This window comes from Physcomitrium patens, chromosome 1 (assembly GCF_059467195.1).
Source record: "Physcomitrium patens ecotype Gransden chromosome 1, ASM5946719v1, whole genome shotgun sequence".
Lineage (NCBI taxonomy): Eukaryota > Viridiplantae > Streptophyta > Bryopsida > Funariales > Funariaceae > Physcomitrium > Physcomitrium patens.
Genome location: NC_143410.1, coordinates 29,235,492 through 29,252,394, shown reverse-complemented (window position 1 = coordinate 29,252,394; position 16,903 = coordinate 29,235,492). Strand labels below are relative to the sequence as shown.

General features: G+C 27.5%; 1 protein-coding gene across 2 annotated transcripts; it reads right to left on the bottom strand.

Annotated features, from left to right (window-relative positions):
• Positions 1-1,036: 1,036 nt before the first annotated feature.
• LOC112280588 (uncharacterized) lies at positions 1,037-4,105 on the bottom strand. 2 transcript variants are annotated; one of them, XM_024516240.3, is made up of 7 exons: positions 3,192-4,105; positions 2,788-2,855; positions 2,542-2,686; positions 2,238-2,344; positions 1,938-1,988; positions 1,772-1,851; positions 1,037-1,640 (listed from the first exon to the last, which is right to left on the bottom strand). In XM_024516240.3, the coding sequence occupies exons 1-6, from the start codon at positions 3,466-3,468 to the stop codon at positions 1,807-1,809; spliced, it is 693 nt and encodes a 230-aa protein (XP_024372008.1). In that variant the 5' UTR covers positions 3,469-4,105; the 3' UTR covers positions 1,037-1,640; positions 1,772-1,806. The 2 variants fall into 2 exon arrangements, with proteins under 2 accessions (XP_024372008.1, XP_024372001.1); XM_024516233.3 differs by having other exon boundaries at positions 1,772-1,837; positions 3,192-4,097.
• Positions 4,106-16,903: the final 12,798 nt, after the last annotated feature.

Here is a 16,903-nt window from a genome sequence, read left to right as displayed (position 1 = left end):
CATCAAATGGATCTCTTCTTAAAAGAAACTTAAAACATGTCATTGCAAAAAAAATATACACCTACTTTAAAAGCACAAGTCTTCATAGATTTCATTGTACTTTTAATTACTTCTTGAGATGTATATCTTAAAGTTCCATATATGTAATCATTTTTTTTAGCTTTTGGATTCCTTCCTATATTAATCTTTGACCAACCAAAATCAATTAACTTTATAATTACATATTGAAAACCATTATCACATTTATCATCATCTATAATATTGAATAGCATATTGTCCAACTTTAGGTCTTGATGAGCAATTCACATATCATACAAATAATACATCTGTCTTATAATTTGATAAATAATATCAATAAGAAAGTAATATGATATTGATCTTTTGTCTTTAATATGTTGCTCAATGAATAACCATGTGTAGTTGTGCTCTGTGCATGTGTTGAACGGAGCCATCTTACGGAGCAACCAACAAAGCCAATGCTTCAGAGGGGATGATGCTTCGGGACTTCGCCGCCATGACCGTGCTGTCTGTCGGTGCCTCGTTCAGCCTGCTTCGGAGTTGCTGAGCTTTTCGTGGCCTCCATGGATGCGTTCAGGGCTGAGTTGTCCAGTCCCTGCCGTAAGCCGCGTTGAAATCTCTACGATAGGAGCGGATCTCTCCACCTGATTCCCTCACCTGATTGGTTGCGGTGTTAGTTCCAATCGTAGCTACAGAGTTTCTGTTCATTTTCGATCTATTCCTCGGGCTGAATGGGTGTTCCTTGAAGCTAACCTGGAGGGGGGGAGAGGGGGTGCACTAGTACGACTCCTGATGGTGTTCTCTTGATCAAACTGTGATCGTCGCAAAGCTCGAGATTCCGAGGGTGTAGTGGCAATCACTCCTATGCAACCCTTGATACCAAAGTGTAATATCAATATACTTTACCATGCATTACGTAACTATAATCATTCATTTATGTACCCACCGTCAACGAGATGGTGTAGTAGATCTCGGGGAAAGTGTGGGAGGGTGTGACCAACATGCACATTGCTTCATATTTGCAAGAATAGGGCATTCAGAAGGTGAAAGACTGACAACAAGCATCAGGTTCTACGTGCTCTCCATTATCAATTTAAAATAGTTTGCTGATCGGTTGCCTAGCTTCCAGCTATGTGAGTATGGTTCCCTGGCTTTTGAGACGGGTTGGGCAAGGAAAAACAACGAACAAACGCTGGCTGAGTTTCAAGAGTGACGTTTCTGTGAGCACTAAGATGGTGAGAGTCATTCAGCAGGGCAAACGATTACTCATATTTCTGTTGGCAAACAATCAGAATGGCAGAGTAGTGATTCAATGCGGTCACTACCAGCACACGTTACTTTCTCGGAGTAGTATGAGTGCCTCAAATCTGTGTTTCCTGCGTGATGACTTCTGTAAATGCTCTTGTCGGTTGTGATGATCTCAAAGGAAAGCTCCAGAAGCAGCCCACACTATTCTACACTGCATCCAGTTGCTTACACAACTGGCAGATGCATCACTTCTGCAATTGGAGACTTTATTTGAAATGCATATTCGCGGCCATGCCGTGTAACTGCGACTTGAGAGCTTTGGGATTAGCCCACTGCGCGTTCATGTACGCATCATCCTCGTCCTCAGCCATTCGCTGCCACGAGCACCAAGACATCGTAATCGTGCTTCGGGTTAACGTCGCAGCGAAATGGTGATGCACGAGGCACAACTGATTGTAAAGAATCTCACAATTTGGTTCAATGTTGGATTTTTGGGCATGCTTACCTTCAGCTGTTCTTGCTGCTTGAAATAATGGGCCATCATTGCCTTGTGCGTATCTGCGTCAATTGGCTGCAATGGTGCAGCTAGAACTACGTGTTAGAAGCTAACCCTAAACCACAAATTCCATCTTCAGTAACAAGAGACACATCTGACCTCGACAGACGCTTACTGGTTCCCGTTCTGGGCAGCCTGAGCCTTGCGCCCGCAACTTCACAATTATCTGTTCCACATTCACCAGTCCTATTGATGAGAACTTCATACAGATTTCGCAATAATACTACAAATCCTGGCAGCCTTCTCAGATAATGAAGATGAACATACGACCTTCATGGTTATCTTGTGTTGCACACTACGAATAAAATGTAATTTGTGCCCAGCCTCGTGGAATATGCTTTGCAAAACGGTCCAAAGAGCATTCTAAGCGTTACTATTACAGTGGTGTGTTTCAGCAACAGGTGATTGGGGAAACCTTCGTCTTTTCATTCTGGCCAACGTAATCCTTTAAACACTTGTCACGCAATATCTCTTTGCCTGCCCACCATAAACGTGTAGTATCTGGATCCAGAGTTTCCTTCACTGATAATCATCCACACGGAAGAAGAAAATCGGGAACACGAAATTTTGGGAGTCCACAAATGCTTGAGACTCCAACTTAAGAATCAACAATTGGAAGCAAATTAGGGTTCGTTCAAGATTTCAATAGAATGTCCAATGTCATGAACAAAGCTGATTTCACGAATGTGAAGAGGAAGTAAAAGATTAGAAAAATGTACACGAGGATGTTCCAGAAATCGCTTGCTGGACAACATCCCACTTGGGCAATCCTTGAGGATAACAAATCGTGATAGCACCACGGATGAGATTGAGTTGGTCTTTTAACATTTGTGAAGTAACATAGTTTTTGGCCATTACATTTTCCTGCCATCTCTTACAAATAGCTGAGAACAGTGTGATTATTCGTGAAATGATTTAAAGCCTTTTCTTCCAAACGAGATCGGAAATGAGGCAACGAGGAGTACCTTGGAAACAAGAGCGACGGCGTCCGCCATCGTGTTAGTAATTTGCTTGGACACTTCAGGATCGCAGGCTGTTACAAGTCCATAAAGATTCGAGTATAAACTTCTTTATCTCTCATGACTTTGTTAAGGTAGAGCGAGGAATAATCAAGCAGGTTGAGGGTGACCATTCACAACGCAGAAAATACACGTCCATCAGTTCAAGTTCGATTGATCAGCGGAATAACAGGCATCGCTAGAAAGATGAAACCTCTCAGAAGAATACGTGAGTGTTCACTTCTCCATGCCTGATCAGGACGTAAGATATTTTGCTCTTTGCATTCACTCCAGAAAGCTACGTTATTGAAAAGGAGTAATCACGACTGCAAGTGCCGAGTGCCTTTAGAATTTGAGAAACAGAATCTCACCTTCTCCAGTTCGGCGACAGTGAGGGTCTTTGCTGTAGTGAGGACCTCGAATTTTCTTTCCGTTCTGTGACTCATCATCGCTGTCCTCATCATCATCGGGATGTTTGGCGGGCCCGTAGAGAGCAAGCCACTTAACTTCTTCTTGTAAGCCTAGGATTCGCACCTGCAGATTGTTGACGACAACAAGCTCTCTCACGACACTGTCCACGGAAGCTTTTGCAGAAGCTTCAAATAGAAACTGTCTGTCGTCCTTCTGCTTCACATGCAGAAGCACCATTATCGAGGAATTTGAATGCAAGTTTGTCCTAAAATGAGATGGAAATCCAAAGTATGTGGTAACTCCAGTCAAATAGATCACGAGAACTACTGAGTAAATGCAATTGGAGACGAATCAAGGAATCTTGTTCAAGCTGATGTTAAAGAACAGATGTGGGTGAAATCAAACTCGATTTTATTAAATGCAAAAATCATGCGACTGTCCAATGGTGATACAGAATATAATTCACTATTGCATGAATGAAACCACAAATCATACAGTTGGTAACTAAATATCCATTTCCTTCTGTAGCAGATAAAAAACTGTCCAGTGCAAGACCTCGAAAAAGAAATTGGGGCTGGGAACTTCGAACGGGACACAACACAAGTTCGCCAAATTTCTCTCTTGCAGTGGTGCTTTATCAAAAATAGCAATAACAGTAATAATAATAAAAATCATCAAAAAGCATTTCGATTCAGTGTACGAAAATTTAGCACAATAGCTGGACTATGAACGACGACATTCGAATGCAAAGACTCCTGCGACAAGTAATTTAAAAATTAAAGAACGCAGTCGCCAAGAGAACAGACGATCTGCAACTGTGAAACCATTGCTGTAGGCAGGTAACAACAAAAAATAACGAGCAATCAGTTGGGTCCCTTTGGGTTGCCGCTAAACACAGGATTTGTAATTAAAATAGAAAACGACAAATCTTAGCGTAAATGTGAAAAACAACATTTAAAAATTCACCGTTGTTATCAATTTGTTGAAATCACCGCTAGTTATTACATCGAGACAATGAAATGTAAATGTTGGTAGAGCAAGCATTGTAAAACTTCTAGTAACTAAATATTACAACAAACCTTATGCAATTGCAAGAAAAAAAAAATTGAATGCAATAGAAACAAATAAAAAAATAAATTCTTGAGAATTTTATTACAAATTTTAAAATTAACATTTACAAAAATAATATTGTCTTTTTTGTGATTATTTTTTATAATTGTTGCATCATAACAATAAAATACAATTGCAAATAGAGCCAAATGATTTAATTGCACAAAGAAGATAGTCCTAGCTATCAATTTGTTGTTGATTTTTGGATTTATAAACCAATAATAGGTATTTATTTTACACCTTCTTACTTAAGAAATTAATTGAAGTTTCTATGTAAATGATAATATCATAAAGATTAATTAATCCAAAAGGTAAAAATAATTAATTATTGCCTTGAAAGTTTTATTTAAAATAATATATATATATATATATATATATATATATTATTTCTAATAGCTTTTAAACTATTATATATCTTTATTGATTCGAATATCAATAGGTTATGGATGGATGATAATATATAGTTCATCAATATATAAAATATATATTATAAATAGATAATTTATATTTAATTATATATTTGATTTGATTAGCCATAAAATAAATATATTAATTGTGTTTATTATACTTAATATATTTGATATCTTAAATATCCATATGTAATGGTATATATATTAAAATAATTAAAAATATATAAAATTAGGTAGAAATAATTATATTTTATTATGATTAGATGTAGACTCTATAAGTATTTATAAGTGATTAGTAGATTAAAAATCTAGCCAAAAAGTTGGCCATATATTATATATATTAGCCACTTACATTACAAGTTGGCCATATGGTGTACATATCAAAAACTTATTGTACAAGTTAAGCACATGTTACATTGCCCATGAGACATTGTCATGTTGTTTTTTAGTAGATAGTATATATAGAGGCAAGAATAAAACTTTTTTAACTCTTGTGAATGCCCTTCTTGTATTTTAGTCTTACTTTAAGTCTTCATAGTCTCCTTATATTTGGCAATAGTCATTCATTACAAAAATAAACTCTTAATTAAGACCACCTTGTAACTTAGATTGAAATTATTTAAAATTATTTAAAATAATAATAATTATTATTATTATTTAAAAAATATTCTAATCTATTGTATATCAATTAAGAAAAATATTTGAATTAAAAATAAAATTATTTAAATAGAAAGATTCATAGAATAATTTATTTAAAAATTAAAAAAATATAATTTCTAAGAAAATAGACTATTTGTAACTATAAAGCAATTATTGCAAGTAGACATTAATACTAAATGATAAGCACCTTCTTAGATCTCTTATAGTGGTCACATATCTATTATAACAAAGATCTAAAAGTTTTTTTTGACTATATTTTAGCTTACTCTATAGATCCAAAATTTAAAAAAAAATCCCATTATGACAAAACATTAAGTTATTTAATATTAGCATTTCAAAATATTTGGCTACATGTCAAATCTTTTGCTATTGTTTATCAAAGACAATAAATACTATATTATACTATCTATTATCAATAAAAAAATATATCTAAATATTATATAAGTATTTGCATTATTTAAAAAATTATAGACAAATCATGTATTGCAAAGATTCAATGTAGTTGTATTTTATAAACCTAGTCTTTAGGTATTTTGTTGCAACTAATTTAGATTTCATGGATTCAAAGAAGTTTTTCTTGATTTTCAGATTGGTTATAAAATCATACTTAATAGAATTACTAAAATTTAATTAACTTTTAGGTATTAAGGACATAAATCACAAATAATAAAAATCTCAATATATTCTTGAATCACTTAAAAAGATATATATATATATATATATATATATATATATATATATATATATTCATTCAAAAGTAGTATAGTATGAATATTAGAATGTCTATTGCTAAAGACAAGAAGACTAAAGATTCTTGTAACTAGACTAAGAACAAAAAAAATATTGACAAGAATAAAAAAGGCTTCAATCTTACTTCCATATATACTATCTAACTAGAAAATATGTAATAATATTCTACACAACCTCCAATATATGTCCAATTTTTGAAATTCATATTTAACTTGCAAGACAAATTTTCAACCTATTAATCAACTACAAATTCATATAAAATCAAATTCGTCTCTATAGAGCTTTGAAAAAGCTTCTCTATAAGATATTATCAAATCTACTTTCATTTATCTTCTACTTAACACTTCTTATTTAAGAAATTATATATGCCTATGGTATTATTTTCTCTTTCATCCTCTCTTTTCTTCTTTTTAAGAATGAATTCTACAAGAAATAGTAATTATATGTTGAAGAAGTCTAAGATGTGACAAATTGTATTTGCTACATGTTCTGTTATTTGTTCCATTTAAAGGTAGTTGATAGGTCTTTTCAATCATTGATAGTATGACATACTAGGACATATAGACATATATATTTGATTATTATTAAAATCTTTATAACTACTTTTAAATAAAACATTTGAAATACCATCAAAGATTGTTCTTACTTTTAATAATATTACCAAACATTAAGACTTCTTCTAAGGTTGAGATATCATACACATTTGAAATAGAATATGTCATTATTGAAGGTCTTCATCTTTATTATTTCATATAGAAGGTTGTAACAATCTCAATATATTGTTAAGTAACTCAATAAACAAAAACTCCTAAATTAAATATGTTAATTTTTAATTCTTTATTTTCTTAGTATAAAACAAAGATAAAAAAATAAAATAAAATCTCTAATAAACTTTGTTTCTTTTATAGCAATGATTGCTTGATTCTTTATTTTAGTTTTGATGAGGGACTTCAATAAAAAGCATCCACTTTATTTGGTGTATTTAAAAGAAACTTAGATTGCTTCCATATGTATTTATTAATATCATATTTAAGCCAATGTATAAGATATTTCAAATTATTTTGGTATTTTCATAAGTCTAATCCTTTTATAACTTCAAATTCTTAATTATTATCTATTTCTACAAAAAGAAATATCATTTGTCTTTTTCTTGATACATCCATATATTGATATGAAATACTTTAGGTTCTTATAATTTATATATACAATGACTTGACTTAAAGTACCTTTTATATGGTAAGGCCATTTTTTATTGCAAGAATTTCAATGTCTTAGATCTTATTGTTAATCTTGGCTACTAAAATTTTCTTGAATAAAAAGCTATTGGATGAATTTTTTTTATTTTTTCCTATTTATGATAATAAGACATCTAAAGCAAAGTCTAATGCAACTATTTTCGTAAAAAATACCTTAAAAAAATTAATACAATACAAGATTGGTACAAAAATATAAATTTTTTTTAAAGCTTTAAATAATATTTTGTCAAATTTCTCCTTTTTGAGCTATTCAATTATTCTACAATTTAAGTTATGTATAGATATTCAAGTCTAAATTGGTCTCACTAATTTTTTCTTTAATCAAATTACTAGATATTGCTAGATTGCAAAATCCTTTATTGATCCTAAATCTCAATTACCTAAGACCATAATCCACAAAAAAATTCATATGCTTCAATCTAACCACTTAATTGACTTAAATTGTTTTACACATATTTAAAAAAAGTACAACAACAAATTATGCAATTTTTATCTATAAACATACTTTGAAATTTATAAAATCTTGAAATTTGTAAATTTATTTTTATTCTTTAAAATCTAAATCTATCAAATATATTGGTAACTTTAAAAATTCTTCATAATTACAATATTAATCCAAATTAAATGAAATCAATACTCAAAAATCTCTTTTTAAATTTATTCTCAAATTTCACTCTCCAATTTACAAAAACAATCCTAATATCGCCATAGGTATGTAGTTTTATATCTTAGAATCTAATTTTGATACATGTTTATAATAAGTCTTCTTTGCATATCATTTTTTGATAATTTAAGGTAAGTTTTGCTTTAATCTATTATTAATTCTCTCTTAAATAAGCCTATATCAATTTCTAATCTCATTTACTTTGATTTGATTCATTTATGCTTCTACAAAGTAAATTGAAGTTCTTTCTATAAAAATTAATATTAAATCTAAACTTTTTATTACTTTTCTATTATTTATTTTTATTTCTCTACTACATCGTTTAATTAGATTCTTCTATAATAACATTTATATTTTATTTTTTACTATATAATTATGTTATGGCATGACATCCACTCTTTTTGAACTTGTGCATCTTCAAATATACACCAAATAATCCAAATCTTGTTTAATTTATATTATGCTCTTCATATCTTTATACAAATCTTCTTCATTATTTTTGGTATCGAAGTCAAAATTATCTTCTTATCTTGGAAGATTTATTTCTTATACAAGGTCTAATAAATCTTCACATACCAAGACCAAATATCTCATTTGTCTAAATCCACTTATAATAATAATCAAATAAATAATCCATTAAAAATAAATAGCCAAATAATATGCTGGATATAAATCATTTTGATATCATGTATTATAATATATTTGGTAAATTTTATATAATTCTAAAAATAAAATATATTTATACATATATATATTTTTTTATAAATATTTTTCTTCAATTTTAGCAAAAATATCTCAAATTATCCTATGTCATGTCCATAAATTATTATGAAATTATTTTAATAATTTTTTTTACTCTTTTATATTTTTTATTACTTGTTGTGGCATCTCAATTTTGTTTTTGGTCTCTATAATAACTTTTGGTGCTTGAAAAGATTCAAGTATAGAATAAATCTTTCTTAAATGAATTTTCACAATCTTATTATCATTCTCTAATTCAATAGATGTAATTAATTTCAAAGAATCTTCTATTTTTTTTATTTTTTATTTAAATTTTTTGATAAACTTTTAAAATCCTCTCATCATCTTTTAATGTTTCCAATGTTCATAATTTTTTTCAATATCATATATCTTTTTTTTCTTTTCTTTTCAAATCCTCAATTTTTTTATACGTAATACATATAAGTTGAACTATCATCAAGCACTTTTGTTTCCATCCCTATTGCTGTAATATATAATTATCTTAAAATCATTGGATAAGATTTTGCATCTTGAACAAAGAAATGTTGCTTTGTTGTAACATCTCTAATCCAGATTTTAAAATCTCTTCAAGTTCCATATAATTTAACTTATATGATATTAGCTACTTGTATTGTCCATCCATGCTTTACATCAATTAGTCACCTCTATTTATTATTAAAATCCTTAAATATAAGATTTATTTTAAAATTATTATCAACTAAAGCAACAATTAGTTTTTTTATATCTCCCACCTTCATCAATACTTTTGTAGTTACCTTTGTCCAATACTTTTGAGTATAATGGCTTGAAGCTTTTATTTATTTTTTACCATAATCTTCAAAATATATTTCTTAATTATAACTATTCCTTTCACTTATTGATTGTTTGTAATAATTATCAACCTCTTCTTCATTTTTGTATATCCTTACATCAATAGCATGACTTAATCCAACTTCATTTCTTAATTGTCTCTTCTTTTTAATGCTGTCAATAATAACATCATAAAACTCACTCTTTGCAATTCTTAAAATCTCTTTCAATGTAAATTCCATGTTAGAATTTAATACATATTCTTTCAACATCTCTTTTAGATTTATTACTGCTTCAATATCAAAGATTATTGATTTATATTTATCATATGTCTTTTTTTCTTTTTTTCCTTCTAATATTATTAAAATATCTTTTGTGAGTAATTCTTATAAAGTTACTTCATGAGTCTTGTTTCTTTGAGTTTGAATACTAGAAGAATTTCTTTCTTGTGTATCATCATTTTTATTTTATTTTATTTTATTTTTTCCATTCAGGCTTTATGTTGGCTTTTGATAATAAATGTATGAATTGAAAGATCCTTTACAAAATCTTCTCAATTTTTTTCACCACATATTGTAGCTACAGTTTTCAATAATACTTTTAGAGACATTTTTCTTTTTTGCATTATAGAAATGGATAAGTCCAAAATCCACTTATTTTTGCACTTCCATCAAAGTCGTCATCTACCTCGGCACCATAACTTGCACTTTCTTGTATTGCTTTTCTATGTACAATTTCTTGAATCAATGCTTTTATACTTTCCTTACTAAAATTGATTTGAAAGAGGTCCTATGTATCTTTTAATGCTACCTTTCCATCTTCTAGAAAAAAACTCTTTGTTGCATCATATTATTAAGTTTATTACAATTCTTCCTAGTATAAGAAGTATTGTTGGATAAAATGAATCTTTATATATATTCTTATTTAGAAGTAGCCTTCAAATTATTTTTAGAAGTCTTTTTTTTTTTTTTTTTTTCTAATTTAAATTGAAGATCTTGTATTCTACATATAATTTCTTCAACTTCCATATCTACTTTCTTTGATGTAGATGTTGGAGATTAAATAATTGACATTCTTAGTTGTATTTTATGTACTTGAGTTATAGTTACTTGTACTACTCTCAAAATATTAACTCTATCATTTATTATTTATTTATAAGCAAACCTATTATATCTTTAATAATTCTCTACTTTGTTATCAATCCATCATCTTCTTCTTTGTCTTCAAGTAGCAATTCCAATATTTCTTGTAATTTCTATGAGTAGCATGAAGAAATAATTCAAATTTTTTTTGGCTTGAATGTTAAATTCTCCACCTTCAATAATTGAGAATACTGCCTTTCAAACTCTCTTAATAGCTATATTTCTTATAAATTCTTATTAGGCCATTCAATCTATTCTAAAAGTAATTTTTTAGTAATACAATTAATTTCCTTCAAGAAATATTCATATTTTAATGCATATAAAAATGTCTCTTATAAACTCATATAATTCTTCATAATTAATATAATATATATTTTTTTTTATCTCCAATACCATCACAAGTCCAAATTCTTCAATCATCATCTTTTTAAAAATCCAATTTAATTTTTTTTCTTCCATATAGCATCTTAAATACTTTGAAATGTTTCTTCCATAAAATTGGTCAACTTTGTTAACTATTGCTTCTAATACTTTGATTACCAAAGCTTCTTTAGAATCATTGTTTTTTTGTTATTACATAGACCATGTAAAAGCTTGAAATATACTTCCAATGATTGGATCTATGTATATATCTTGTCATTTAGTAGAAACTTTAGTAAAAGCTCTATATAAAACTCTTCCTATAGTTCCTTCAAAGTTCTTACTCTAATTTTCTATTAAATAAAAATAAAAATGAACAAACTACAAAATCTTTTACCTCAAGCTTCACATTGGATTCACTATTTATATCATATTATATATATTCTTACTTAAGAATGCACCAATATCATGATGTAACTTAACTAATAGATGAAAGAGTAAAAAAAATATTACATTATAAAAGATCTCATTTCAAAATATTATAGAAATTTATTTTATAAATATAGATAATAATTAAAAGATAATAAAATTAAAAATAAAATATTAATTTTTTATAAAGTAAATAAAATATGCTTATATTTTTTATATTTTTATTTTATTTTATTTTTCTTTATTTATGGTTCTATAAAGTAAGTAGAATTAAGAATTGATTTTGACAAAAATTGCCTTAAAAAGAATAAGAATTAATACTTGAAAATGATTAATTGTCAATCAAGGTCGAAATTAGACCTTGAAGCACAAAACCACACACATATAGTGATTCCAAGGTTCTTTTGTAAATGAAAAAGTGGGATTTAAAAGAAGTCTTTATAAAGTTTTTTTGAGCATTGGTTTTCAACAATTTGAGTTTGTAATGACTTTCTAAGAGCTTTGCTGAGTCAAGATTGTTTTTGGTGAATTTTATTTTATAAAATAAATAAAAAATTTATATTTGAAAGAATTTTGTAAGTTTGGTAGTAGATCTATTGGTAAATCTTTTAAATTAATAGATTATAAAATTCTTATTAGGCTACTCCATACATAAGATCTTTAGCAATCTGCTAATTGGATTGAGGTAAAATTTGTGTGTATAGATAGAAGACTTGATTTATAACATATATATGAATTCTGAAAGATATTTAATTGGAGAATTTAGAGATTTTGGCTCAAGGAGATTTGCATCATGATTGGAAAAGAAGGCCGACCAACACCTAAGTGGATTTTAGGATTTATCTTCTTTTTGATAAGTTTGATCTTCTTAAAAATAGTTTTATCTGTTGCCAGTTAAGTTGTTGAAAGGTGTACAAAATTTGAGTTGAAACCAATGATTTGATTTTTAGTTATGGGGGTTTCAATTTGTAGTAGGATTTTTTTAAGAATTTATTTAAGATTAAGATTTGTCTAAGAATTTATTAGAGTTTATTTAAGATTTTATTAGAATTTTATTAAGATTTATGAAGGATTTAATTAAAATTTTTTTAGAGTTTAATTAGAATTTATTTAGATTTTGATTAGGATTTGTTTAGGATTTATTGAAGAGTTGATTAAAATTTGTTTAAGATTTTTTTAGGATTCAATTAGAGTTTGTCTAAAATTTAATTAAAATTTGTCTAGGATTTGATTAAGATTTTATTAGGATTTGTCTAATATTTATATAAGATTTGATAAAAATTGTTTAGAATTTGTATAGGATTTGTCTAGGATTTGATTAGAATTTTTTTAAGATTTTCTTAGGATTTGATTAGGATTTTTCTAAGATTTGTCTAGAATTTGTCTAAGATTTGTCTAGGATTTGTTTAAGATTTTTTTAAGATTTGTCTAAAATATGCTTAGGATTTATTTAAAGTTTGTTTAGGATTTGTCTAAGATATGTTTAGAATTTTTATGAGATTTGTCTAAGATATGTTTAGAATTTTTATGAGATTTGTCTAGGATTTGATTAAGATTCAATTAGGATTTATTTAGGATTTTTTTTTGTATTTTTTAAAATTCATTTAAAAATTTAATTGAACTTGATTGATATTTGATTATGTTTATTAAGCTTTAATTGCAATTTATATAGGATTCTTTTAAAATTGTTATGACTTATTGTTACAATTTTCTTTTACTTTCTACAACCAGAAGCCTAGCACATTTTCAAGTGAGACTTCACATAATATGATATCAGACACCTAGTTGTAAAAGGTAAGTGAAAAAAAAAAAACAAATCCTACTAAATCTAATAAAGTCTTAATTTTTTAAAAAATAATCTTTGATAATCTTAATCAAATTTTAATCAATCCAAAATAAATTTAAAAGAAGTTACAAAAAAAATATAAAAAAGTCTTAAATTAATAAAAAAATAATAAATAAAATTTAAAGAAATATAAAAATAAACCTAAAATAAATAAAATAATCTTAAAAGAATATTAAATATATTTTTTTAAAAATAAATAACAAAAAATCCTAGAAAAATATTAAAAATAAATTATTAAATAAATCCAAATAAATCATAGATCAAATCCTAATTAATATCTTAACTGAAATTTTATTAATCTTTAATAAAATTTTAAATCAAATCCTAATTGAAATCCTAATTAAATTCCAATGAAATTTTAAATTTTAGATCAATATTAATAAAATTCTAATAAAATTCTAATAAAATTCTAATTAAATTCTAATAAAATTTTAACTAAATCTTAGAATTTTTTTAATTAAATTCCAATCAAATTCTAATCAAATTTTGAAAAATAAATCCTAAATCCTAATCAAATCTCAAATAAATCTTAAATTTTAATCAAATCCTAAATAAATCCTAAATAAATCCTAGATCCTAAATCAATCCTAATCAATCTATAATCAAATCTTAAACCTTAAATAAAATTCTTAACAATCCTATAGTAGATTAAAAATTGAATAGCTAATGATTAAATTATTGATTTTGATTCAAATTTTGTATACCTTGAAAAAATTAACTTAGCAATAAGTACAAAAAATTTGAAGAAGATTGTACATACCAAATAGATGATAATCCCAAATTTTAACTCAAGAATAGGCCGGCCACCTTCAAGTTTAATGCTGATATTTCTAACCCATGATCTTTTAAATTCGTCATTTATTTCAGTTCAAAATTTTTATAATTGTTAAAAATCAAAGTAGGTACTTTTAAAAAAAATTGTATTTCAATCCAATTAGAAAATTAATAAATATCTTCGAAATCCTCAATAGTCCTCTAAATTCTAGTTTTTAAGAACATAATCTATAAAAATCCTTATATGCTTCAATCTAACCACTTTAGTGACATCAAATATTTTACACAAATTTACAATGAGCATAATAACAAAATTTCTAATTTTTAATATATAATTATATTATCACATAATAATTTATCACATGTATTGATAGCTTGATAAAAATTTCTTGGAATAAAAAGCTACTAGATGAAGTTTATCATCGGTTCCCATTTGTAATAACACGACATCCAAAGTAAAGTCTGATGCATTTGTTTCCATAAAGAATGCCTTAGAAAAGTCAATGCGATACAAGATTGGTGGAAAATAAAGATTGTCTTTAAAGCTTCAAATGTTGCTTCTACTTCTTGATTCTACTAAAGTTTTTTTTTACAAGTCAAATGTATAAGTAGAGCTACAATTTAAAGAAAGTCCTTGATGAAGATCCAATAGTAATTAGCAAATCTCAAAAAATATTAGACATCTCGTACCATTTTTGTATCATTTTTGTATCAAGAAGTTCATATATTAAAAGTAGTAGATGTCTATTCTTGATGGTGATCTTATTGAGTCCTCAATAATCAATATACATCCATAATGATCTATCATTTTTTTAGAAATAGAATTGGAGATCCTGCTAGAGATTTTGAATGGTATATGAAGTTCTTGGCTAGATTCTCTTCAATATACTCCTTGAGTTCAACCAACTCATTTTGTGATAAATTATAGATTGGTCCAAATGGTGGTTATGCTCTTTCTTGAAGGTTAATTGAATAATCATAGGGATGATGTTTTGGAAGAGTATCTATATTCTTTTTTTCAAAGATATCTTGAAATTCTTAATATTGGCTTGGAATGCCACTTGAAGTCTTTACACCATACTATAATCAAAATTAAAATTTTAATTAATATCTAATTATCTTATTTCAATAATAATTCAAGGTATCTAAATATGAATTTTATATAAGCTTCTTAGATTATTTTTTATCTTAATAGGTTGAAGGTTGGTTAGTACTTTTACCTTCTAGGCTATAGAGTCTCTTTTACTACCTTAGAAATACCATAAATAAATAAAATTAGATTAAAAGAGATAAATAACTATTATGGTTAATATTAGAATTAAGTTGAAGGTAGGATTGGGCTAAAAAATCCTCAAGATAGGTTAGATTGATACCTAAGGGTCGATCATTTGTGAGACATGGTTGAAATTAGACCTCTGGCCATTAAAATAATTGCCTAGGATAAAATAAGGAGTTATTTGAAGATCAAAGATTAAGATTTAAGAGCTAGTTTAGAGCTTTTTTTAAAGACATAAGGATGATTTTTGTAGGATTTAATTGAATTTTGCAATTGTTGTTGAAAATCACAATTTGTATTAGCAACTTGAAGTTTATACAATGAAATTAGGACTAATACTCTTAGCTCGTTTGTAAAATTTGTATCACATCTATAGTTCAAATTTTGGTGGTGCTTGATTAATTAAGTGTGTTAAGTGTATGTAAAATTTTGTGATAATTCAAGAGTGCAATTGAAAGATATCTAGGGTTTGATACAAGAACATACCGAAAGTTGGCAGTTTAAAATTAGATAGAGTTTTTATGACATCTAAAGATCTACTAGTTGGATGAAGGTGAAATCAGGCTTAATATTGGAAGAGTGGAAGATCAAGCTATCCATTAATTTTGAGTTGAAGTTAACAGTTAGATAAGGAGAAATCACTATTCGAATGTTTGCATCAACTATTAAGTTGGTGGCGAAGTAACATCAATGTAGTTTTTGGGCATTTTCTCACAATCTATAAGTTGGATTGGAGTGAATTCTCATTAAACACATAAAAGACTTATAGTGGCATTTGTATGCAAAATTTTGCTCCAAGTGAATGGTTAGATCACGAGCTATAGTTTGATAATGCTTGCTAATTAAGATTAAGGTTTGTAAAGAAAGTTCGAAATTACCTAATTATTGAAATAATAAGGTAATTGGAATTTATATAAGGTTGAGACTACTAAGAAGAGTGTTTTTAAGTACTTTATATTAGATTTAAGTACTTTTGAATTAAAATTAAAATTATATTCTTTTTATAAGGATGAAATATATTAGAATTTTTAGATATTTGTAAAACACAATCCCACCTTCTATAGCCAGGTGCCCAGTACATTTCCAAGTAGGACAATATTTAATACGACAACATGTGTGGCATAAATGACACAGGGTGATCCTTCTTTTGTAGCATGCAAGAAAGCTCTTGTACTTATAAACATAGGTTTATTTGCATTAAACTTGTGATTTTTTACTTGATTAACTATACTTTTAATTATACTTTTAGAAAAGTTGGGAGTATGAGAAATCCAATCTACTCAAGGGTTGTATTTTTTTAACCATAATATGCCTAAAATGATCGATTTAGAGGAAGATTTAATATTATTAAATACCAAAAAGCTATTATGACCATTATTTATTATTTTTATAGGAAGGATTTTATGACAAACATCTCCAAAAGACAATACACGACAATCTATGA